This window comes from Poecilia reticulata, chromosome 5 (assembly GCF_904066995.2).
Source record: "Poecilia reticulata chromosome 5, P_reticulata-male-v2, whole genome shotgun sequence".
Lineage (NCBI taxonomy): Eukaryota > Metazoa > Chordata > Actinopteri > Cyprinodontiformes > Poeciliidae > Poecilia > Poecilia reticulata.
In genome coordinates this window covers 30,195,582-30,223,153 of record NC_088834.1, presented here as the reverse complement: position 1 = coordinate 30,223,153, position 27,572 = coordinate 30,195,582, and the positions used below count along the sequence as shown (strand labels likewise).

General features: G+C 37.4%; 1 protein-coding gene across 4 annotated transcripts in view; it reads right to left on the bottom strand.

The window, feature by feature from the left end:
• The window catches only part of cntn6 (contactin 6), a 175,548-nt gene that overhangs the window by 61,205 nt on the left and 86,771 nt on the right, over positions 1-27,572 (bottom strand). For all 4 annotated transcript variants that reach the window (XR_001776630.2, XM_081607452.1, XM_017304949.2 and 1 more), the window contains 5 exons: positions 17,771-17,906; positions 10,120-10,243; positions 7,639-7,814; positions 4,605-4,700; positions 478-681 (listed from right to left, as the gene is read on the bottom strand). Coding sequence is in view for 3 of the 4 variants with exons in the window: in XM_081607452.1 (XP_081463578.1) it covers positions 478-681; positions 4,605-4,700; positions 7,639-7,814; positions 10,120-10,243; positions 17,771-17,831 (661 nt within the window). In the remaining variant the exon portion in view is untranslated. The remainder of the gene's footprint in view (positions 1-477; positions 682-4,604; positions 4,701-7,638; positions 7,815-10,119; positions 10,244-17,770; positions 17,907-27,572) is intronic.

Sequence of the window (27,572 nt, the reverse complement as noted above, 5' to 3'; positions counted from 1 at the left end):
AAATTCTATTCAAGAATTACTGTCTTAAAACAAGCTTTTATGCTTTGGTGAAAAGTTATTTGTAAGTTAGTTTTGTCTTATTTCTAGTGTAATCATTTATTTGCAGCAGAAACCAGACAAAAAAAAAACATGGGAAGATTGTGTGTTTTTGCACTGCAGCTGTTTAAGGCGCGGTTAACACACAACATGTTAATGGATGGATGAGTTTGTATTGCATACAGGTTGCGGTGGAAGCAAGAAGCCCAGAGCTGTTTTGAGGATATTTGTATTGGTGTCAGCCTGTTTACTGTGCATGCGGTCTGGTTATGTAAATATGTGGAGACAGAGTACATAACCCCGCCACCCTCCGAGATGTTTCCGATGTGTTAACACCCCGCTGAAGAGAAAAATAGCATCACATTCCAGACAAACCATTTATCTCCTCCGGGTGTCAGTTCAGCAGGCTGAGTAACCGGATGGCGCAGAGTCGGCGCTTACCATCACCCCGCACCACCACCGGGGTTGGAGAGCTGAACACCGTGGCGTTGGTCATCATGTTTCTCACTACACATGTGTAATTCCCGGCATCCAAGGTTTCCACTTTGGCGACGTACAAGTTGCCGGTCCGCTGGGAGATGAAACGGCGTGCATCCTGCTGGAGGAAGTTGCGGTTGCCATTGAAAACCCAGGAATACTTGATCTCTGTAGAAAACGAGAAGAACAACATTAAAAGTGACAAAGAGATCAATCAAACAAATAAAAACATCTCGAGATGGATAAGTTATTTTTCAATTCTTGCATTTGAAAAAGCACAATTTGGGCTTTCTCAGCTTTGCTTGAATTTCACCAGTAAATTTTCTATTGGGCCGATCAGCAAACAGAAAGAAAAGTTGTGAACAATGATTTCAATTTTCTGCTTCAGAACTGTAGCCTGCATGTAGTTTTAGCAGTGACAATTGAGGAAGTCGCAAAGTCCGTCATAGTCACACTTCCAAATACTCCATAAAAATTAACAAACGTTAGCAAGTGGGCAACATTTAATACTTCAGAGTCCACGTCTCCATGAAGCCATCGGTTCTCAATAGCAAAGATGCCAAACTCTGGACCAAGTAAAGGGAACCAGCACCTTGGTAAAAACATGGCAGGGCAGCCCCATCAGGCCAGTATGACAATATCCACTGAGTCCTATCAAATATCTGCTATTCCAACTGTGAGCAGCCAAAGAGGTGGATTTATATTCTCAGACAGCTTTCAGCTTGTTTAGGTAAAGATAATATCCACAGGATTTTAATAACATATAAGATTAGATTATATATTTCACACTTGATATTAAAGGGCATAAAAAGTATTTCATAATAAGGTAAAAATAACACAGAAAGACCAAAATGCAATATATTTGACCTGTGACAATAAATGACAGAATTAATAGCACATGAACACTGGACTTAACCTTGAAATTGTACTTTTTTATTATTATTAAAAATGCTAGTTAAAATGTAAAAATATTCAAGTGCTTCATTCAATGTTTGATAATGTTCTCTAGTAAATCTCAAAGTCCTTCATAGACCAGTTTGACTTATACGTTTATGATATTTTAATTGTATGTACCTTTTATTGTTTTGCTTGCTGTACACCCCACAAGCTGTACACCCAACAGGTTCAAGCCTGTTGGCCTTGAAAAACAGATTTTGTCTCGAGGTTTTTCATGGTTCTGGGATGTTTTGGGTTTTATAGTTTGTATTTTGATTATTCTGTCATCCTTCCCCTGTCCCAGTATTTTCTACATCTTCTGTGCTTTTGGACATTAAAGTGACCATGACGTTCAAACTCCGGTCTGTGATTTGATCCTTCACAACCTGCATTCCTTTGTTCTGTGCTCCCATTGAAAAACACTGACACACTCTGCCCCAAAAGTTACAAAACAACTATTCATATACAAGTGTAAGACTTGTTAATGCAATCCATAATCTGAAATAAGTTTTTTATTCCCTTCTCACAATTTGCAATGGCTTATAGACTGACATCATCAGCTACAGAGAACAGGGAGAGTCAGACCTTAGTTAAAAGTGGCCACATGCAGAGACACCCTGACAACTATAGCCAGGCCCGTCACAATACCTCATTTTGCCGGATAATAAATTGCCCCAGTAATTATTGGGATACATAACATTGTTTTTATAGACCAATTTCAAGTAATATATTGATAATGAAACAGTAATGCAAGTTTGCCCTCTCAAACATCAATAACCTTCCATTCTGTAAAGAACACACTGGAACTGGGAGACATTTTAAGTATCCAAAATAAAAATACAAAATACAACCAAAAATAATAAATAGAAAGAAAATAAAAACCACTTGCAAACAAAACCATAAATAAAGTGGATCATGATGCCTCTTTCAAAAATATTCATAATCAGAATGGAAATTATTGCGCTCATTTTAATTGATTGTATGTTTAATTGATTAATTGGTAATTGTGACAGGCGGATTAGACATGCCTTGGTGGTTCCAGCCAAATGTGGAACATTTTCCCAGATCAACGTCTGAAAAATCTGACAGGTTCCAGGCAGAGGTCCTGTGTAAACGTAGTCTAAAATCAGAAATCAGATACCGTGTATCAAATATTTTTATGCTTTTTTTAAAAATTTACTGTAAAGAATGCACTCCTTTCTGCTAGAAAATATAAAATTATATTAATTCAACTATGAGGTTGGGACGAAATATAAGAAAGTTGAGTGAATTCTTTGATAAAAAGTATTCCCACTTTTATTCTAAACATCACACATGTTGAAGTCAAGAAAGGAAAGAAGAGATGAGCACATTAGAGTCGAGGTGTGCAGTCAAATACTTCAACAGAGAAGAGGAAGAAGGGAGTTTAAGTCTGGAGGGAGAGTTGAAGATATTTAGCCATTTCTGCAGCCCTCCCTTATCACACCAATAGCATTCTGCTTTCAGTCCGTCTCACTTGGCAGCTGCTAAAAAGTTCCATTCGCTTCCTTGAGGGGAAAAAAGTGTGATTCGAAATCATTACAAGGAAAGCCGGGGCATGAACTGCCAGACCTTTCATGATTAGGGACTATCAGAGACCGGCTCTGTTTAAGAGCTGCAGTCCCACAGCAACAGAGGACTTCCAGGCACATAATCCCACGTGCTCCGACAGAGTTCAGCTCTCAGCGCCGCTCCTTTAAGGCCACTTAGGTATTGATTGTTCAGATAAGCTTCACATGAATCCTCCTTTAATAAGGCGCATTGTAGATTTCCTCGAGAATCACTTCGACGTGCGTCAAGACAGCTGTGATATCACCAAAAACGACGCGGCAACACATTCTGGTGCTGAAACACCTCAAGCTAGCATTATCACCCAGTGAAAATCCCATCAAGTGTGTGACTATGATCCCTTTAAGGGTGAAAACTAAAGAGGTGGGGGTATTCAAAGGGCGAAGGGGTGGAAGGAAGGAATCAGAGGGCGAAAAAAAACCTGCTAATGTGTGGAATTACAAACGGCCGCAGGACTGGGTTGGAAACAGAGAGCGGATAATTCAATTCCCTTTTTAAATACTAGCATTTTCTTGCCTAAAATAAAATAACATGACATTCCTAAAGTAAATCTGAACCAGGTGAAGCTAAAACCGATGCCACTTCAGAAGAGTTTTGGCTAAAAGATCATTTGCAGACAAAGATGTCATCTTAAATGCAAAATCTATCATTTTTGTACCGTTTTGGATGAATTACTGCTTTAAATATGTTTGATTTTTATCAGCAAAAGGCCTTTATTTGAGTGTATACTCCAGTTAATTAATCAATCACTACAGTAGTTGACAATTATTTCAAGAATCAATTGCGATTAATCCATTATTTATTGATTGTGATTATTCTAGTTAATTGATTATTTCAAAAACTGATTAATCATTTCATCTGCTAGATCATCTCTAATCTGCTTCATAAATGTTTGCTAGGAAAATGTTTACTGTAATCCTGGATTAAATGGCTTTTTTAAATGGTTCAAAACCTCAAAAAAAAAAAAAAGGAAAGGAAAGGAAAGGAAAGGAAAGGAAAGGAAAGGAAAGAGCGGGAGAGAAGGTTGCTGAGGAGGCGTGAAATTGCGCCGCTGGGCTCCGAATAGCTGCGGGAGCACCGACCCTTTTGAGAGCCCACTAATCAGCAGCACCCAGACGCATGAGCCGACACACAGCTGAGCCACTGGGATGAAGGCTCCCGCCACCAGACGCTGGTACTACCCAGTAGATAACCTGCTCGCAAAAAACCCACAGCATACATGACAGCTGGATGAGATGGAGCAGCAGAGGCTTTCTAGATGGCAGGACGTCCACAGATCACATGGGCGGGAAAAGTGAGTTCGAGGTTAAGAAGTGTAAGGCTGTGAACTACAGATGCAGGAAGGCAGAGGGGTCTGTGCAAGGCGCAGCGGCAGGTTAGACACCACAAGAACTCCGGCGGCGCCAAAACGCCAGTGGGTCGGGTTCCAAAACAAAAACAAAACAAAAAAAACAGAATCCCAACATTATTGCTGGAGGACAATAAGCAGCAGACTGAGGAACACTGAGGCAAGCAGCAGTGTGAAGCTGGAAGACAATTGAAGAGAGTAATAGTTGAGAGTTCAGTACCTCCATAGTGGGGCGGCGGGCCGCAGAGGAGAACCACGGCTTGACCCTCTCTCACTGTCACTGTATTCCTCGGCTTCTGGCTGAAGTTCTGCAGAACTGATGGGGATGAAAAAACAAAAAACATCATCAGGTTATTGCTAAAGCATCCCTCAGCATTCAGTGCCCTGCAAAAATATTCAAGCTTGCTCATGTTATGCACATCAGTATGTCACTGCCAATAACTGACACAAAGTAGAGTGAAGTGGACAGAAAATGATACATGGTATGGAAGTTGTTTTGCTCATAAAAATATGAAAAGGACATATTCACATTCAGAAGTCACCCACATGTGGTGATGTTTCTAAAGTTACACAGTCATCAAGCTAAATTTTAAGTTAAGCTGAACATTTATTTTACAAACTAAATATTTAGTTAGAAAGCTAAGTATTAAGCCAAATATTTAACCTGAAGCTAAATATTTAACCTGAAGCTAAATATTTAGTGAGACTAAAAAATGTGGGTTATTTAGCTGGCTAAATATTTAGTTTGGTAACTCAATTTTGCTCACTAACTAAATTCTCATCTTGCTAACAGATATATTCAGCTTCAAACAAAATATCTAGCTTTCAAACTAAATATTTAGTTTGGAGTTGGATATTTAGCTGGTAAACTAAATATTTTGCTAGCTAAATAACCAAAATTATTGCTGTTAATATTTGACAGTGTAACTGGAGTTGCTCTGAGGCTTTAAGGGTTTGTTGGAGAGTGTTGGTGAACAAACTAACGGAGCGTGTTCCATGCTGTGTTTCTCCAGCAGACAGGTCAGAGAGAAAGCTGTGGATCACTACCAACTCTCACTTGTCTTCAGCAGATACAGGGAAGAAATTCAGAAATGGTGGTTCGACAGAATCCCCCCCTACAGGAAAACACCAACACCAGTTTGCCCCACACCTGAATCGGGCCAAGGACACTGCAGTCAGGCTTTCACCTTTAATTAAACACCGCTGTCTGCAGCACGACAGAATAAATAGCAGGAAGACATATCAATCCTAAAAAATACCAACTGCTCTCTGGAGAGGTCAAGCAAATATCAGCGTGGGTCAAATCAGAGCTCAGCTAATTAAAACTCCTCCTAAAATGAAGGCAAGTCCTTCCATCTCCTATTACACACAACTGTGAGGAAGTAAAACAATGAGTTCCCCATTTAGAGAAGAAATCTATGGTGATTCAACAAAGATTTGGATCAACAAAGCAGCAAAAATCTCAGTTTGACATTTTTGCTTTTCCTACGTATTGTTGATTTGACTGGGCCGTTTGATGCACGTTTTCCCCGTCAATAGAATAAAAAGGAGAAAAGAATTCAACAGTTTTTTTTAATCTAAGCAGTTATCTGACTACTGAACTACAGCCACTTTTATATTTGTGTTTGAATTTAAAACCCAAATTTTCCTAAGCAGTTTATCCCTTGTACACTGAAAAAATGTTTCTTTATGCTCAAAAGGGTTTTAAGCATAAAGAAACTGGCTGCTGTGATTGCAGCCAGAGGTGAATCCCTAACGTACCGCCTCGAAGGGGTGAATATTTGTGCAAACACTTATTTTATGTTATTATTTTTTACTTCATTGTCATTTTGACATTATAGGTATCTTTTTGTACATTATTTTGTCAAAAAAAAGCTAAATTTTGTAATTGATTTATAAAAGCTATAAAAAGTGTAAAACATCCGTGGGGTGAACTATACAATATGTCAAAAATATAAAAACACTAAAGTCACAATCTGCATCAGAAAAACCTTCAGCTACAACAGTATTTTATCCTTAAGAGGATATATAGATATATATAGTCATTTTGATGCTGAATGTTATCTGATGTTGACGTGAGATAAAAAGTGAAGGATCACAAACGTCATTATTGTCCTTCCTTCAAGAAACAATAAGCAGCAGTGGCAAATTTCCTGGAAGTCAAGATAAGAGTTTATTAGATTTTTCCTTTCTGACAGAGGATGAAGAATCAAATGTGAACTTCCAGCTTCTGTTCCAGATGAATCCGTGTCACAGACTGCTGGAAACACACCAGAATCGACATTATTAAATTAGACTTTTGCTTTACAGGAAACTGCAAAATGACTATTTCCTATGAAGCCAACAGCAGTCAGTAAATAACATGGGTTTGCCTTTACTGTCACTTATTGAGCCACACAGAACTTTTCCTTAGTTGTATCTCTGTTTACTCTGTATTGGTACTAGCACAGCAATAGAACCACAGCAGTAATGAACAGAAAGAAAAATACTTCTAGATGAGGATAATAATTCGGAGATCCACAGAAAATCTGCAAAATTGCGAAAAACCTGAGTTCCACCAGATCATTTCCTTTCACTTCGTGGTTTCAGTCATTTTGCAAAGTCAATGTAGCTGTGGTAACAAGCTAACTGCTGGTTCTGCAGGAGGCAGAAGGCCCAACAGTTAGGCCGGTCATGATAAATTCTACCGGATAATAAATTGTCTCAGAAGTTATTCCGATAAATGATGTTTTGAGGCCATTTTCAAATGATATGATGGTAATGGCATAAAAATGCAAGAACACATTCTCAAGATCAATAAACTTTAAATTCTAAAGAACATTTAACACTGGAAGTGTAAGACATTTTAAGTGTAAAATAAATAAACCAAGCAACAGAAACAACAAATATAATTAATCATGAAGTATCTGTAAACAAAATTGTCCTTTGAAAAAAGACTTTTGGTAGAACTAGACAAGAAAAAAAAGAGAATAATGTTTAGTTATGCAAATGGAAATTAAAGAGCTTGTTCTAATTTATCATGCTAAGCTTATTATTTTATTACTAAAATGTTGCATCTCAGCTTTTAGCATGTTAGTCCATCATTGGAGGTGTTTGTGCTTCTGGGTATCTATGCTGAGCATTTTTTATTTATTTATACATATACTTTTGTATTTTGAGGATAATTCTTACCAATACGCTCATTACGTTTAACAACCACCTGAAAAAATAGTAAGAAAAAAGAAAAAAACAACTGGTTCAGAAAGAATCCTCACATGCAAACTGGACTTTTGCCTCCCTGCTGACAATGGTTCCAAACGCGTTGGTGGCGATGCACTGATAGACGCCTCCGTGATTGATAAAATGAGGATTATTGATCAGCAGGTTCCCTTCAACAAGGCTGTAGCTCTGGTCCGAGCTGGAGTCTATGGCCCTCCCATCCACTTTCCACCTGTGAAATCAGATGTGCCAACGGTACATCATTGGTTTTCACGTTAGAAAACCGATGATCAGTTTTTATCATGAATATGAATGGGGTCTGTTAATGGCATCCACAAATACCCAGATTTTGAAAAAGTTTCAAAACTACTAACATGATTTTAGTTAAGATATGGCAGAGTTGTCTCCAGATGTTGATAGGATTAGGGTGACTGATGGTCAGATGGCTGATAGAGCGTTCCCATCTTTTTCTGCTGCAAAAACATCTTTGTGTGGAAACTAATGCTGTTTTATATTAATTGACTGTTTTTAGGATGAGTTGGTAAACAATGGGCAACATGTCTATTAAAGGGGCAGCATTATGTGTATTCCAGCCACATAGTGACATAGTATAGTATAATCAAGTAACTTTAAAAGCTACTATAAAATGCTGCACACTGTGTGAACAATTAGACAAGTTTTAGTTTCGATCGTATCATAATTTTTATGCATATTTTCCAACTCCAAGTTGTATAAACTTGGATGTTTATTAAATATAAACATATCAGCTGGTGAGGGAGGGTGGGGCCTAAGAGATCAACATCCTATTTCAAGGTGTGCAGAATTATTAGGCAGCTTCTTTTCCTCAGGCAAAATGGGGGAAAAAAAGAGATTTAAGAGACTCTGAAAAGTCTTTCAGAGGATACAGCACTTGAAAATTGCTAATGTGTTGTGGAGCGATCACAGAACCATCAAATGTTTTGCTGCAAATAGTCAACAGGGTCGCAAGAAACATGTTTAGACAAAAAGACATAAATTAACTGCCAAAGATTTGAGAAGAATCAGACGTGAAGCTACCAGGAACGCTGTGGTTGCTGCTGCACAAAACGTTGATCAACAGATCAAGAAACTGACAGATTCCATGAATGGAAGGTTTATAATTGTTAATGAAAAGAAGGATGGATATATTGGTCACTGATTTATTTTTTAAATGTCAGAAATGTTTGTCAATTTTGAATTCTATGTTTATTATTCTCACTTTAACAGATGACAATAAACAAGTGCGATGAGAAAGTTTTCAGTTTTAATTCAGTTGTATAATAATTCTGCACACTAATAGTTGCCCAATAATCAAGCACACACAGATATTGTCCTAAGCAAACTAAAATCTCACTTTTACTTTCATAAATGTTCAGGTTTGAGAGGTTATCCTTTTAACAACGTTTTTACCAGCGCTGAACTGAGAAGAAGCTCCTATAATGAGCTCAGCAGATGCGCAATTAGACCAGGTGTTTGCTAATTGCAGTTGGCAAGTCTGAAGGAGCTGAGTGGAGGAGTTGCAGGTAGGTTTTTGGCGAGGGACTAACATTACAGTATAGCATGATGCAAAGCAAAACAACAAAAGCTGATTTTACATAATACTTCCCCTTTAAGTATCTGACTGCAGGTTCTCATTGAGCAGATAGCCTGACTAATTAGCCAACATCAGCTTTTTAATCTGTTTAATAAAACATAAATCTACAAACAAAAAGTACTATTCTGTAAAACTTATCTACTTTAAAGCTGCTACTGAATTATGCAGACGTTTATTGTTCCACTATATCTGTAGAAATACATTCAGATATTTCAAGGCAAAAATGGCGAATTCTGTCCTGACGCAGTTCAGCACTGATGTTTACATCCTTAATTCATACATGGACTATTCACTACATGAGCATTTCAAAATCTGCTTCATTTTCTAATATTTAGAGCCAAGTAATGCATTTTGAATGCACACTTGGCAGACAGGAATGCACCCATATGAAAAAATATCAACATCTGGATTATCATTGTTCTTTGGTCTGATAAGATATTCAAAGCTACTATATACACACACTGTATATTTCCCACAAACATGGAAATATCAGTTATTAAAATTTCACTTAGACTGATACTGACTTGTTTAAAAATGACCATTATGAATGCAAATATGGATGCTTATGCTCATCTCCTCCATTTCTAATGGAAACCTATGAAGTGTGACAGCCGCTTATGTCTACATTACAAAATTTCAGTAGAAATAGCAGCAATAGAAATAACTGTTGCCTTTTTGAACTACACAAAAATAAGTTTGTCATAATTCCAAATATTTATGTAAATATTTTGTGTTAGTGCTGGAAAATCATTGTATTATCACTCATATATTCTGACACTCATACTGTGCCTAGAAACCATTCTTTAAAAATAGGCCAAAACACATATAGTAGTAATAAAATGAAAAGTTTTTTTTCTTTTTCTAATGAAACAATACTTTTCATTGTGACAGCCACATTAACCTGCAGCTAAAACAAAGTACATACCTATACTGTGGAGGTGGGTTACCCTTCGCTTTGCAGTTAATGAACACCAGCTTGTCGCCGGAGCTCATGGGGAAAATACTGTCACTGGGCTCCTGGGTGAAGACAGGACCGTGGCGGGCGTTCTCTGCGTCATAAATAAAAAAAAGAATAAATAAAACATTAGCTGTACCATGAAGTGGAACAAGTGACAACATATTAATGTAAAGAAGAATCACTCAGCACTCTGGAAGCTGTATGTAAATTCCACACCTATTATAATTAGCTGCCAAGGTGGCTCTCTGAGTACATTGTGCATTTAATAAACCATCATGTCACGATGCAGATGTCACATTGCGATGAGAGAGCAATTAACAGATGATAACCCTGCATCACATTGGTCTCTCGGCCCATTCTGCAGTCTGTAGGTGATGGAGCCTACTTATTATGCTCCATTTGTGCTCAGAATGCTTTATACCAATAAAATCTCTAATAATATGAATGCTTATTTTGAGCAGACTCTGTGCTGTCATGATTCAGAGTGCATTACCTTAAACCAAAGATAAAAATGAAGAAAACTTAAAGTTTAAACAGTTTTTTAAGGGGAAAAAAAAAACTAAATAGTTTTACTGATGATTATCTTTTAAAACAATACCTCTAGGAAAATAAGCACATTAATTGGACTCTAAGATGTTAATTTTGATTAATTAATGAAACAGGTTTAATCGCATTAAACATTTTAACGTAATTATTATTTTTTTTTACATATAAGGTTTCCAGGCGGAACCTTTGTATTTGTGTGTTTCTGGAACGCTTGTAAATCTGACACACAACTGAAGTCCACGAATGACAATAGACAAATAGACAAAGCCGTATCTCTTGGCCCACTAGAAATTAATTTTTCTTAAAAAAAAAAAAAAAAAAGATCCAATTGGACACTAGAAAAGAGGATTTCTGCGTCTACGTTGTGTTAAAAGGAGTAAACCTATCAGTAAAGCTATGTCTATACAATAATTTAGCAGTAAAAAGGGTTTTTGAATTGAAAATGTTGCTTTGTTAATGTATGGTTTTTGATTAAGATGGAATTGATTGTGATTAAGTCATTACAGATGCTGTAATGAACTTCATTAACAATTTTAATCAACCATTAATATTAATATGATTGTCGTTTGATGTCTTCCACATCCAAATCTCAATTCCAGGATTTTAGATATCATGTTGTAATAGGAACGGTCTTCTCTTTAACAAATTCTAAAACTCTAATTCCCCTGTTTCTAAAAAAAACCCTCATTGTTTATTTTCCCACAGTGAACACCAGAGAAGCGAGTCTTTTCTGAGTATCTGAGAATTGTTACAACACCATTTCCAAACCACCTGAAATCCATTATTAAACATTATATTCACAAGTGGACAACATTCTCAGACAGTCACATTTCTTCCTCACATTGGTCATCAGTGCAATGTTGACCAATACAGAACATTAATTTCTGTATTAAGTGCCAAAAACCCAAGAGTTCCATCTCTGCATTTACAGGCCTCAGTTAGCATGTTGAATTTTAAAGCTCATCACAGTATGGTTTAAAAAAAAGAATGAACAAGTACGGCTTTCTTGGAGGAGTTGCCTGGAGAAAGACTTACTGGAAATGTAAAGTTTGCAAAGTTGTACCTGAGTGACTTTCAACAGTTATTTGGACAGATGAGACTAAACTGAACTAAACTAAATCTGTTTGTGGATACTCTGCAGAACAAAAGGTTTGCTAAAGTGTATATGACAACCAGACTACCCCACTGGGTGCTGGCAGTATGTGAGGACACATGGCTGTGTCTCCAAAAGGGTGGTCGGCAGGACAGGAGTCCCGCAGGGATCTGTACTGACACCTTTCCTTTTCACTCTCTAAATTGCAGACTTCTCTTCCAACTCCCACACTGCTGTCTTCAGAAGTTTTATTATGACTCTCACATAGTCAATCTCATTACAGTTGGAGACAATTCAGAGTACAGATAGTTGACTCCAGACTTTATGGAATGGTGCTATGAGAACTGCCTCTTGATAAACACAGGTAAAACTGTGCCTCTTTTTCTTTTCCTTGCGTCATAAATTTGCCCTCACTGTACAGTCTCTTTTCTTGTTCTCCATATTTATATTTCTATCAGTGTGAATTTGCATGCAGTGGCTGCTGGTACAGCTGAATGGTCTCAATGGGTGACAATAAATCTTCATTCTATATTATTCTTGATACAAATTTCAGACCATCTGTCCAACAGCTGAGAAAAGACAATGACCCCAAAACACAGCAGCAAATCTACTGCAGAATAACTAAGAAAGAAGGTATGGTGACGCCCCCCATCTCATCTCAAACTATTGAAGTGCTGTTGTCGCAGTAGCAGTTCTAAAAGTACTAATGTTCTTTGTTGTGAAATTCTATATAGGAGTCAAGTGTCATTAATATAACTTTCAATTTTACAGATGTTACCAAGAACCCACCTACTGCAAATAGGATATGAAGACAAAAAGAATTATTTGAAGCTTTAATATCTCACAGAGGATAAAAAAAAAATAACACTAGTTGTAAGGGACAAAACCAATCAACAAAATCAAAACTGTCTCAGAGGCTTCCCACAAAATCTCTGTGGTCAACCTTTTATTTATTTATTTTTAGACTCTGAATGGTCCCACGTGCACAATGTTCTAATATTAAAGCACTGAAATTAAATAAGGTTGAATCGACAGGGACTGCTTCAAGACTAACTCAGGGTTGGGGGAGGGAGGGACAGATGGACTGACTGCAGCCTAATACAGGGGAGGTCCTTAAACAAAACCTGTCCTAGCATTAAATCCACCTGAGACTGGAGCAAATGTTCAACTTCCAGCTGAACAGTGAAACACAGATCCAAGAAAACTCTGGTTCTGCGGCAGCTTCAGGGAAAATATCTCCCTGTCCTTCAGCGCTGCTAACGCCCAGACTTAAACACAGTAAAACATCTGTTAAGAGACCTCAAAAAGGCAGCAAGCAGAGAGTAAACTTCAAATGTAGGTGAGAATGTCTTCTGAGACTTTCCCAAGAAAACTGAAATATGTAACAGCCGAGAAAGAAGGAACAGACCCGCAGGAAGGAGTTCTACTTTCACTGCTATTAGGGACTTGGAGTGAAACGTGAGGAAGGACATTTTTAAAATCTACAGTCCAAAGTTAATAGAAATGTGTAGTCTGTCTTGTTTTTCATCAAGTAGTGGGCACTGCTAACTAAAAGTTAGTTGCATAACTCTAAAGCACTATCCATGAACATTAGCTCCACTAACATGCTGTATGAACATGGTATTTACCAAAAGCTAGTAATGAAGTGCTAAATTCAGCCATATTGATTGCACCATGCGTCAATGACAATTTGACAACATAGCATACCGCCCTCAACAGGATCAAATTTGCTATTGCACTCCTGCTTGTACTGTTTGCACTTCAGGAAATGATTCTTTGATTCTTTCATTCCAGGGTTTAGTTTTATAGTTGTTGAGTTTTCCCAAGTCTCTTGCTGATTTTGACTAATTAACTTTGGTTAGAATGCACAGTCGACATCAGAAGATTTTAAACTGTTTACTTTAGAACAGCGAGTCATTCTGGGTACAGAATAAATGCCATTTGCTTCACCGCAACATGAGTGGAGAACATGAGGAGAGGAAACAGAAATAGTGTATTCACCCACTTCAAAATAACAGCACGAATATAAACAGCTCGCTACTTGAAGAAATCTCAACAGTCAATAGTCAAGATGTCAAACTTCACTCAACTTGAAATTTATAGGATGGCCAAGTAAATAGATGACCAAGCTTTCTAATTTATCTGGAGTAATTAATTTGGGAGAAGGAAACTGCACTAAGTGTTTTCTACGACAGTAAAAATGTTAAGGTGCATAGCTAAAAATTAGCTCCGCTGTTAACGCAAGTGTGTACATGTTTTGGGGATATGAAAGAAAAGAATTTTCAGATTGCTACTGATAAATAATTTTGTGTTGGTTTGCTACATTAAATCACAGAAAAATAAATTGCAATTTGTGGTTGCAAAGTGTCAAAATGAGGAAGAAAGTTCAAGATTTGTTTGCTAGGAATTGTAAGTGGAGACAGAGAAAAATAAAAACAGAGCAAATTCAATCAATACAATATTTTTTATGGTCTAAAATATTACTAAGCGACTCAGCCTTCACTGATTTATGCTCCGATTCATCTTTTTTTTATTATGTAAGGAGGATAGTTTTCAGAAGATGTTTACATAAGAGCTTGGGTATTCAGAGTAGGGCTTCTCGAATGGTTTTAATCTAATTAAAGCAGATCTGCTGTCTATGTACATGTAGTCTGTGCGTGTGTGGGTGTGTTCTCTGTAAATCTCATTGTTTTGGTTGTGTCTGCCAAACTATCAATACACAGGAGTAATTAACTGATGGTGCACTAATTACTCCCGTGAAACTTTTTTTTAACAGATGCACTCTCACATGCAGCCACGCACTGGTGCACACCCTAAATTTCCTCAGACACGGCGTGTCACGAGCCAAGCTGCACAACCCTGCTGCCTGGGAAAAAATGTTAATTTTCTCCTTGTTCACTTGAGACGATGAAAGATGAGATGTTTTTCTATTTTTTTTCCTCCTTTCCCCGATACACATCTCTAACCTTGACTAGGACAGAGTGTTCCCTCCCACGTTGTCATCATTATGATCATCCTAATGAGAGTGGGAGTCTTTGCCTCAGGTAAGGGCCTCGTTTCCCCTCTTTCTTGTCTCGGAGGGAGGCGTTTCAGATTCTGCCCTGCTTGGAATGTCCTTTAAATTAAACAAATTAATGAACCCTTAAAAGCTGGGTTATTTCTCCAGGGGAAAACATTGGGAGCTTCGTTTATCTGCCTGAGAACAACCCTGCTCAGTAAACACTCCGACCCGACTGACCACTGCTACAAGTGAGTGTACATCCATAACACATTACACCTAATTACGTTTCATGGGAATCCATGTAAAAGGAAACTCAAAGGCACTGTGTACACTAACTAGATCGTTTGTTTTTGCTAACATTTTCACATAGTACATAATTTACTACCATATATAGTTGGGTAAGAGAATACCAACAGACCCATCATAAGCTGTGGATTCATTATAAATGTACACAAATCTTTGAAGGTATTCTGCTAACTTTGAAGAACAGAATTTTACAATTGTGGTATTTGCATTAATTGGCAAATGGTGATTGGCTCCATACTTGTATATCGGTCCAGAAGACCCCAAAGTGTTTTACACTACAGTCATTTGAGCAGACACTCACACCTGAGTATGAGCACATTTTTTAGTATGGTGTGTAGATATTAAGTTTTTCAGAAAATGTTCGGGTGTTTTAGTTAAAATGACCTCAACTGCTTCAAAACCAAAACCAGAAAGAGATGATGGACAAAAGAAAACAGGTAATGGGTCAGATTAACTACATCAAAATAGTTGATCTGATATTAATCTGACAACATGATGCCAAACACATCATGTTGTTAGTTTTCTAAAGAGGAAATGGCCTTTAAAGTGATGTTACAACAAACTAATCAAGCCCAGAAGTAGACAAGCTGCATCTTGATTCCAGACCAACAAGATCGATGTCATGCAGTTGAGGTGAGATTGTTCTTTTTTGTAATTTACACAACTAAATAATAGTTCAGCGATTCACAGGAAAGCAAAAATCTTCATGGTTTTTCCAGAGTATGCAGTAAATGTTTGGTGTTAGAGAAAAATGCGGATGCTGCCATTTCTCAAACCATCCTAATATTCCTTTTTTTTAATAGCGCAAAATAAATGTGATTACGCTTCTGCCTTCTGTAGTTCCCAACGCATCCCTTTATATTGAAATAAAAGCTGTTATAAGGATATTGAGCTTTACTCACTTTTTTTAAAATACACTGCTATCATTTTGAACACAACACTACTTGCAGAATATGATGAAGAGCACTGGCCTCTGCTCTCACTGCTCTGCATCTGCACACTTCATGATACACCCCGGTGGAAGTGCTGACTTGAGATAGGATGCTAAATCAATTGAAACAGAGGCATAAATAACAAAGCAATAGAGCCGGCTCCATATGCTGTATAAATTTCAGTGTATATTTGTGTGATGACTTGTAAACGGTCGGCTTGATCTGGGTACACATTATATTCCTCAAATCTGGCTGCTGGTTGTAAATCTCCAAGTTACACCAGAGAGCTCTTAGAGGGAGAGGAAAGCCTCAACAGTAACTCATGCAGGTATTTCAGAATCTAGAGTCTGATGCTGGTCTCCTTGTCTCTCAGAGGTAGCTCAACAGCATCCCATGCATGCTCCAAATAAATACATGAGTGTTAACGGTTAAACTGAGTGAGTGGATTTGTTTGTAGTGCAAGTGCAGTTCTGTGCAAGTGTGTAAAAAGGAGGAAAGCTGCAAACTTTCCTCCTTTTCGTTCCCTCGTTCCCTAATGATGCCATGATGAAGGAGATATTAGGTCTGTGTTGATCATGCAGGGACAAAATGACTGGATTGCTGATGTCAATGAGTAACATTGACATCAGCAAGTACAGTAACAAGCATGGGCTTGTTACTGTACCACTCAAAGTGTAGGGCAGTTCTGTATTCACTAGATACACTTGTCAACATTGTAACACTCCCACCAAAGGTTCGTCTGGTGACAACAGTGGTTGATGCAAAAAGCATCTCCAACATCTTTGGCGGCCATCATTTCTACGCAATGTGACTAGACTTTCATCAGCACTGAGTGCCCACTGGTCTCTCATCCAGTGTAAATGCTCCTTGGGTCTGGTTGAGTGGTGAGGTGCGTTTCCCAAAGCTGGCCCTAAAGGCACACTGTCCTGCATGTTTTATGTGTTTCCTTGCTTCAGTCCAGGTGATTTCAATTGACAGTGTTTGCTGAACTGCAGTTATCTGAATGCAGTTCCACAGGTGTTTGCTAATTGCTGCTGGCTAGTCTGATGGAGCTGAGTATGGTGATTTCAGGAGAGAGCTGCTCTGTGAGGCGAAAGCTCAGAAGCTTGTAAACTGCAGCTCTGAGGAAGAGCTTCAACTTGAAGGCGGAGCTAGGTTCACCTGCGTTTTGCACAGCTGAATGGTTGCCATGGAGATTAAAGGATTTCTCAAGCAAGCATGAAAGAATCAAGGTAACACTCCAGATATGTTTCTGATGAAGAAATAACATTTTGACACGATGTAAAGCTCAAAAAAGTCGAGTTTGCTTTAAGCTCCTTGTTAGAGAACAGCAAGAAAACCAAACAACCCTAACTTTTTTGTGAGTGGTATATATGTGACATATAAACCTCTGACTGGCACTGAGAGGTAAAGAAACCCAACATCTCCACAAGATAGATGAATTTGAAAACTTTCCTACACCCAGAATGCACCACACTGGTTCAGAAATGATACGCTACCAAAGCTGAATTTCAATCCGATCTGAGATGTTTTGCGCTTTTCCCTCCTCAAAGTAGGTGTAGGATCTGCACAAATATAAAAGCAAATAGAAAAGAATGCTTCTATTTGAGTTCACTACCAGCTCTCCGAAAGAAATGATAAACCAGACACAGGTGAGGGAAAAGAAGGCAAACCCTCTCTCTCTGAAAGACATATGCATATTATCCATGTCATGAAAGGAGACTTGTCTTGGCATCTTACCGGCAAGGCACTCTTTGAGTGACAGAAGGATTAAGAGTTCCCATGGCAACAACATCTTCATTTTCCAAGGTGAAAGATTCCTGTTCTGACAGACAGTGAAGAACACTTCCTGGGCAAACACCCCCTTTGTTTGGAACTGTGAAAAAAGAAAGAGGAAAAGAGACCACATGAGCTCTGTGAACATTACGAGATGCAATCGTAATCTGCGACTTCAAGGAAAAAAAAAAAGAGAATGTGTAAAAGGCAGTAAGCCGTGAAAAATCGGTGTGCTATTAATAATTCATTCAACCAAATAACCCGGGCTAGGATCTCATGTTGTGCACTGAGCTAGCAGCTGATACTGTGGGAGCTGATATGTGGTGCAAACTGCAGCTTCACTATCTCCACAGAGCAAGTGGAGGACAAAAAAAAGCAGAAGCAGCAACAGATTAGCAGGATCCTGCTGCAGGAAGTGTTTAATCTCTGAAAATTGTTAGCTGGTCAGATCATAGAAAACAGTGATTATACTCAGTGTTGTTTAAAGTACCTCAAAGTGATACTTCACTGAAAGTACCTGTATCTTACCATAAATTTGCCTTGGTAAAAGTTAAAGTCTCTTACAAAACATTATTTAGTAAAAGTGTTAAAGTATCCGACATTTATTGTACTTGAGGGTCAAAAGTAAATTTCCCATATAAAATGTACCTAAAGTAAAAGTATTAAGTACAAGTAAACAGAATTTCTAAGATAACATTTATTTTGTCAAATATCAATGACATAAACTTCAGAACTTCAGTTGCATGAATTCAGTCGGGTTCTTCTTGGACTGATGACAAATGTCGCGGTGGCTGTCTACCTGCTGAGGCTGGTAGAGGAGAGTCCAGCTTCAAAAGAAGCATGCACACCACTAGGAATGATTTCACTAAGTCCATGTTATCAGCTGAACAGGCCAAGAATCCAATCTCATCCTTGAGACAATTGCAAAGCAGAGAAGTGACATCATCATCATCGTCGTCAGATGAACTGGATTGGTTGGATGCTCACTGTAGAGCAGACTCTTCCATGTGTGTCTAATGTAGTCAATTCCTGAAATATTGAAGAAAATACATGTTAACTAAACTGAGCCAAGTCTTCAACATGATGTGGCCTAAAATTTAAGTTTTAATTAAAGGGTCTGATATTTTGATTTTATTTACTACCCATGCATAATTGTCAGTATTACAAAGCAGGGGTCCTCAAATCCAGGCCTTGAGGGCCGGAGTCTTCCAGTTTACACGTGTCCTTGGTCCAAAACACCTGATTCAAATAACTGGATTATTAGGAAGACACTGGAGATGATTCAAGCGTGTTAGACCGGGGACACACATAGAGGTTCCAGTACACTGGACCTCGAGGCCTGTTATCGAAGACCCCGGTCCTTTAGGTGAATTCCATGTCAAATATTTGAATAACTTCCCATCAAAAACTCAAAAATGTTAGAGAAAAAAATATCTAGGGAGTTCATACACTCATTGATGGTAAGAATTTTTTTTTGAAAAGATCAGATATGCACTGTATCTTGAAAATGATTTAAGCTAGTTCCTTTAAATTTCAAGAGGTAAAATTTGATAGTAGGACACATGCAGGTGGTGGACCATAAGTAGCTCTTCAGAAGACGCATCACGAAACAGGTCAAAAATTGACATACCTAATGAATTGACTTTTACTAATAGTTAAAGTTTTTCAGAAACATCTGAAATGGTTTAAGAAAGGTTTTTGCATTATGATATCTGACATGTAATGTTCCTCTAATACATATCAGCCCAACAATATACTGAATTATTTACAAAGTATTTAAGTAATTAAGGAAATAACCAAACAATGCTTTTATATGAATTATGTTAAATTTATGACATGAATTAAACTAAAACCAACACTGCAACTTGCCACTAATTGGCCAAATGACTAACCAAAAGTATTTTCTCCATGGGGAAGGAGGAAATATTCTTCCGCCACCAGTTAAATCATGCCAGAAAGCGTAGCGTAATTTACCATATTATGTTTAATAGGTTTGATGTAGATTTAAATGATTGAACATACTGGACAAAAAAACTGGCTTAAACATGCAAGCTAATCGGAATAGTAAGCAAGCACAAAGTTACCAAGCTTTTAAATACCTAAACAGCCATTTATTTTTACCATTTAATATTTAAAATAAATGGTTTATGATTTTATTTTTTAATGTTAAATAACACTGACTCAGAATCTGGCTTGACTGAATTAATATGAATTGTACTATTTAAATAATGTAAACATACCTCAACATGCTTCTTTAAGTTGAATGGGGAGTTTCTGGTCTGTATAAATAACGGTCAGACTGGACAAACAGCCCCCTCCTTTTCTCCACCAAAGGATAGCACTGTCTTAAGAGCAAAGATGTTTTCTAGTGGTACGGTCCGTTTGTGCCCATCTTGTCAGACGGGGTACATCATGTCCTTTGACGGGCACCGGATCTGCAAGGGATGCCTGGGCCTCCAGCACGCCGACCTTGTCCTGATGCCTCAGCCCTCTTGCCGCTTATGTGCTCCATGAGACTCGCCTCTACAGTGCTTGGTTGGTTGGCAGAAAGTTTTAGATTGTGTCTGTTGCCCTTGCCAACAAACAGGCATTGTCCAATCAGATTTTTTCTAATTTTATATTGTAGAAATGAGTAGCAAAGGTGGTTAAGGGAGATGTAGCGGAGTAAATCTGCCTTTACTCTGCTACATTTTATTGAGGAAATGTAGCAAAGTAAAAGTGAAAGCTGCTAGAAACATAAATTACGAAGTAAAGATACATCAAAATTTTACTTAAAGACAGAAAAAAGTATTTCTTCATTGCATTACAACACTGATAAGACTAAGGACAAACAATATATTGGCACTAGCATTTTTTTTAACATATATGTATTGATCTGATATGCTAAAAAAACTATCAGACCAAGTATTTTTATCGTGTTCCTGTTTGTTTCTGGTTACTTTGTATTTTTTCAAAGGTGTCAAAACGGTGATGAAATATATGCAATATCGGTAAGTATTGGTCATCAGCCATAACAGCAATATTAGCATTGGATATTGCCCAAAGTTTTCACATCAGTGCATTCCCAGATGAGACAATAGTGCATGAAAACATAAGGTGGACAAGAGAGGAGGCATTATAATGCATTCTTAGAATTTAATTTAAGGTGGCTATGTTGAATTGTGACTAAAATGATCTGAAACACAATGAACTGGGTTGCACTTACATGAATTTTAACTTAACCAGCAGTTTTATAAGTGTCCTGAGGAGAAAAACATAAAATTTAAATAATTTGTACTTGCTGTTTTTATTACATGGCAATGAATGATAATAAGAAAGAGAGCAAAAATGCATGCTCTTTGGCCTGAGCCTTTACATACAGTGGGGAGGAATTCATACTGGGTGAAAAACTTTCCCATTCCTTCCTGCATCTTCCTCTTTGCTTTTAAATGATCAGTGAGAGCAATGGTGCAATATCCATCCAGGAGTTTTTACCCATTCGACCGTCTTTTAGTTATTTAGTGAAGAACAATACAAATGTAAATACTGTATTTTCCATACTATAAGTCACACTTTTTTCTTATTTTATCTGGACCTGTTACTTGTAGTCCAGAGTGACTTACATCTGTTTTTTTTTTATTTTCTCTTCGTGAGGAAGTTTTTGATGGATGCGTTAAATATTAATTCATACTGACGGACATGAACCAAGTTGTTGCTAGGGAGGTGAATATATACAAGAATTTTATATACAATAATTTTTTTTGTCAAAAAGATTGAAAGCCATCTCCCATTTTTCTTTCACTTCAAAGTCACCATATTATTGTGATCAGTGAATCTTTGAATGAACTGGAGAAGCGTTGCAAATTCTCTCAAAGAAGGTTCTGGATTGCCTCATTGGCATCAACAGGCCAAACCTTAACAGAAAAAAGAGATCGGAAATTATCCACCAAAGATAAACAGACATGGTTTTGGTACCATAAAATTCCTGTAAGATCCTTTGAAGGTTGTGACCAAAATGTAAAAAAGTTAAAGGGCTGTGATTATATTTACAAGACTGTATGCAAACCTTCTGAGTACATTTTTAAAAGCTTCTAAAATCAATATGCTTATTATTGAAACAAAAGCTTTGCATCAGGTAAACAATGGATCCAACTCCAAGAAGTGTGTTCAATTATTTATATGTTATGAATCCTGCGTAGGAATGTACAACTTAGCTTTTGTTCCTCGCACAAACAAATCAGACACGGTCCGACTTTCTCTGGGAGTTTCAAACTAATGAGTGGAGAATAAACAGTTATTTATTCAGAATGACAAAGTGAAACATTTGCAGAATTAGGCATCAGAAGCCTATACAAGTTTTTATAACAGAAAAGCTGCCAAATTAAACAAAAAAATACAGAAACTTAAAAAATGAAGACGGGTTCTTTGGCATGTTTTAAAGACTAATTACAGAGCAGATTAAACAGTATAAAACATTTTCAACATTGCAAAGTTAATAATGACCCAAGGGACTCGAACTTAATCTTAAGGATGATGACTGCAGTGAATCTTAGATTCTGAGTTATTATGAGTGTGGCCATTCATGCTGATTACTGAGAGTTTCCAAGAACTGTTGCTGATGACAAGAGTCAAATCAGCAGGTCTGACTACATAACAAACATGTTATTTTCAAAATGATAGCATGCACTTTAAATACCATCCAGAAAAATCTCATAACCTACATTTGTTCCTACCACCATCTAAAAAATATGTGAATTATTAACAGTAATCACATTTTATGACTCAGATAGATTAGCAAATATTTGTGACATGTATCTAATGCACCAAGAACTCCCTCTCCGAGTCTTTCACTTATGCAGGACTATAGTACATAACTGATGCATACTGATACATGGCAGTGATCACCCAATGACAGCGTTACTTGCTGCCTCGGGATGAATGACGCTTAACACTGAAAGTGACAGCTAGACCTACTATCTGAGTCATTCAGGAGTTACATATTTGACCAATCAGAGTATTGAAATTGAGATTTGGTTTGAATTTTATTATGTTTTTTTTTTTTGTTTGTTTGTTTGTTTTTCCATTTAGTGATTAACCAACTATAAAATTAAATAATATGAGTGATGACAATGTTATGGCAGATGTAATGTGTCACATCCATAAAGAGCAGAACCTTCCAAATCCCAACATGCACTATTCAGAAAGAGCACGATCTGCCGATTCCGATTTTGGCTAATACCAATTTTGTTGGCTGAAATGTTTTGCTAAATATAGCAAGAAAGTCGTTGTGTTGGCAACAGGGGGGTGAGTATTAACTGCAAACATGCAGACATGACCTGGTGGGCTGCTCTGTCAGTCAAACCTCTGTCACAGGAGAGGACAGTGGCTGGTTGTCAGAAATTTGCTGAGGTTGATAAAAATCAGCTTCAAAGTATCGGCCAATCATCGAGCTCACACAATTAGGAAATTGGGGCAGATTTATTGGGCGGTGTCATGGAAAAAATTACTTAACAGTCTGGATGAGAAGAAATAAATTTATTAAAAAGTTGAAAAGTGAGAACAGAAATACAGAGTCAAAGAAGTCTGTGAAGTCTGCTCTGACTAACAGTGGATTTGGCTTCCTTTTATAACTTTTGGTCAGAGAAGAGAGACTGGATTGGATTATTGGTATGAATCCTTGATGGTTATGTAACAGGGATTCTGTAGAGCCCAACACAGATGGTCTTGTCATTTGTCTACTGTTAAGGAAAGGGGACTGTTTAACGTTAGAGGGGGCAGATAAGTTCTAGGTAACACTCGTTACCTAGTAACACTAAGTAACACTTATTAGACAGTCTCCCTCTGACCCGTTGTTGCATAACACTGTAAAGGCCTGTGTGAAAGCAGGTTGGCCAATCATATGATAATACTATGCAAATAACCCAAAGCAGTAGAGCGGTGAGAAGCACATTATAAATTTTTCCATTACAGTGGCTAATTTCTCTGTGCATCCCTACATTGGGATGAATTAGAGTGGAGATTGCGAACCAGGGCTTCTCATCCAACACTAGTGTCTGACCTCACAAATGTTGTCTTAGAAGAATGGTAAAAAATTCCTAGGAAACCCGCCTCCCAGACCTTAGACTGTCTAAACAGACAGCCTAGGATTTGGGTCTGCAAGTAAGTAAAATGGAATGTGGCATTTCACTGCTTTTTAAGGAGTTAAGAATGGGACACCAAGCCAAATGATCCAATGTTTTCAACAATATAGTGTGTAAAGTGGTATTTTTTAGTTTTGCTTGTGTTTGTATCTTCTAATTTCAGTTCCCAGAATAAACTGGCTCAGACAGATGTCTAACTAGAACAGAGAAATCAGTTATTGTGACTGAAGAGTGGAGCAAAAATAAAATCATTTTTCAGGCGAAGAGCAGTAGATTTACAACACTCTGCATTATTTATTCTGAGAGAGCTCAGTGCAGATCATCCAAGCCCCATCTTGTCAGCCATCGTTATTGATTTAGTTTTTTAACTTTCTGACTTTTTGTTCGTCATCACTGCCTTCTGCCCTGTCACAGGTCTCAATCAAACACAAACGCATGGGTCAATAATGGGAGTTTTGGTTGATGCCTTTGCTTATGAGGCTGGCTCAGTTGATATATTTTGCTGTTGTAGACAGAAAAAAGTTAGGAAACTGTATCCATCAAACAGCATAAGTATTCTTTCTGCTTTGAGATCCAAGATGTGAAAAACTCCCTATTTGCAGCCATATCTGGGATTTTAAAGTAATTCTGTTTCGAATTACTTTAAAATTCGAAACATTTGGAAGCTAAGAAGATTCCAAATGAATCTAACAGAAGTGTGAGTGGTTGATAGAGTTAGATGATATGCTTATATATTGGATCCTGGTGAAATTCTAAATCACTGTAATATATATATATTTTTTCAGATATATTCTTAAAATTAATGTGGTGTTAAAAACCTCTAGGTAAAGCCAAAATCAATCAGTCTTAAAAATCAGATGCACTTACTGAGCAGCATGTGAGGAGAGGAGCTGAAACAAGTCAAGTTTACACTCAGTGACAGAAAAGTGAAGCGCCCAGATGGAATAGTCTGATTCATGTGGAATCTAGCCCAAGCACAGATCAGTGATGGGAATGGAAACGGTTCAATTTGCAAGGAGCTGGCACCAGCCTTATAGGGAAAAAAAATTAAAAATCACATTTCATACGGGTTTCTCCCCATGTGGCGTGACAGAGGGAAAACGGGGTCACATGTTTCACATCATGACAGGAAACAACTGTGAAAATAACTACAGTAACATGAAAGACATGTTTTTAGATTAAGAAAAAAAAAATCACGCAATTCCAATATAGGGTATTATTCTACATGTCTAAGTTTTCCATTTTATCTTTTTATTGTATGTTCACTCTTCTGTTTTTTATTTCCTTTATTTAACCAGGTAAACCCCATTCAGATCTAGATCGCATTTTGTGGCAATGGATAAAATAAATATGTTTAATTCAAGAAAATGTTTTGCTGTTAAATGACTGAATTAATGGACATTTGAGCTAAACAACAAAAAATACTTACCGTTTTTAATCTGTTATTTAACCTTGATTCTGGTGCATGACCATTCATGGAACTTCTTTAGAAATGTGGATGCTGACATTAGTGATCTGTGCTTCTGCTACATGTTTAGCATTGAGATGCTATTTTAAGGTCAGGTAAAGTAATTTTATTTATAGAGCACATTTTCAGCAACAAGGAAGTTCATAGTGCTTTATGTGAATTAGAAGGAAATACAACAAAACAACAAACCAAAGGAAAGAGCAAAAGAAAAAAAAGTATAAAACTACATATTGGTTCCCCATGTTTAAGAATAAGTAGTCCTTGATTTATAAAAAAGTACGCGGGTTTCTCTAGATTCTTGTTCTGAAATATTTTAGGCTTAAATAGTTTCACTGATATATTAACTCCATTTAGCAAAATTTAAACACAATAGTCTTTTCCAGCACGCAATCAGATCATTTTTTTGAAGCAAAAATTAACCTCCAATGCGCCATGAGAAGCAGCTTTGTCATCCATTGCTATTTGCAGACGTCGCTTGTACATCAGATTTATGGAAGTACCAGAAATATATGAATGCACAATTTCCATCTCGGGACGTTATGTAAAAAACAAAAAGAACTTAATTAAAATTAAGAATTAATTAATAGAAATTGATATATTAAAGTCCTTTATTTCCTTACCAAAGTATTTTTATTGAGCTTTTCCACTTTTTTAAATTCAGTCATGTACCAGTCTGAACAGGCTTCTTTTATAATTACTACATCACAGTAATATACAATTATAAGCCCATTTGAGGCTACAACTAACCCAAAGTAAGAGAAATGAAAAACAAAATAATAAAATGAACTAGAAAATTCCTGAAGAAATTTAAATGGGGCCTGCAGAAGTGTGCCCATTACTTTGGACCCAGTGTTTTAGCTACAGCTGGACTTGCGCTGAGGAGTACATCCATGCAGGTCAGACATGCTTAACATGGTTCACCACCAGAGTGCAATGACTGAAGCTTTTCAGGTCCACCATAGTGCTATGCTGTCCTGGATCCCCCCTACAGTGAAATTCTCAGTGAAATGCACAGTGAAATTCAGTCCAACAGGCGACCATGAGTGACCATTCTCACTCATGGTCCAAAATAAAAAACATAAAGACAGTGGGTGATTGTTTATTTCTAAAAAAAATTTCAACCCTCATACTAAGGATTTTAATTCACACTCAAAAATTCAGAGAAATAATTTTATGTAAGCAAAATATGAATAGTCACAGAACATATTTATTCTTCCGACAATGCATTGTGAAACCTGTCTCTGTGCTTGTTTGTGAGACTACTCACTGCCTCTGTCAGGGACCCGTTGTTATGGTAATTAATTATCTGCACCTGGGCTGGCTCTCTCTGTCAGACAGTATGCTGGAGACAGAGTTTCTATACTTGTGAGACACCCAGCGCCGGTCTCAAGGACCCTGACAAAAAAACCATAAGCCCTAGCAAAATTTTTAAAACATTTTACGGGAGCAGGCATGTGTATATGTCATGACCAACTTTGAGATCAATAGGCCGATATTTGTGCCTGTGAGGGGAAGTTAAAAAGAGTTTTGGAGTCAGACCTCCACTGTGCTGTGTGTGTGTTTCAGAGAGAAAGGTTAGTGATTATGTGAGACACTCAACCTGAATTTTTCTTGCTTTTCTCAATTTATGTAGTCATTTTAACTCAGAATCCCACTAAAAGTAATAGCTCCCTTCTCGGGATCAAGCTGAACGTTTTGATACCACTTTTGTGGGGGTGCTTGAAGCGGTTCGGGCCGCATTAACGATGACGTAAGAAAAATAAATAAATAAAGAGACCGCTTAATGGGTGTAGAACAATAGGTTCCTGCCTTGCACTCATAGCAGGCCACAATAAACCAGAATAAAAACAAAAAACAGCATCTCAAAACAACAGGGATAAATGAGCAGCAAACAGATTGGAAGCATCTGCACATGTATATAGCAAATCAAGAGTCCAATAAGCCCTCTGTTGAAGTCCTTTTTTAATCATCTTTTTCTACATTTAAATTCACAATTTTATTTGGTTCTATTGCATAAATTCTCAATTAAGTGACGTTTGTGGTTGCAATTTCAAACCAAGTGACCAACATATTAAATGAATATTTTGGTGGTAATGTCTGTATAAAAATCATTTCTAGCTGTTGATGTGTGAAGTATAAAGTACCGACTGCTAATTGGGATGTAAAAACTGAACGCCTA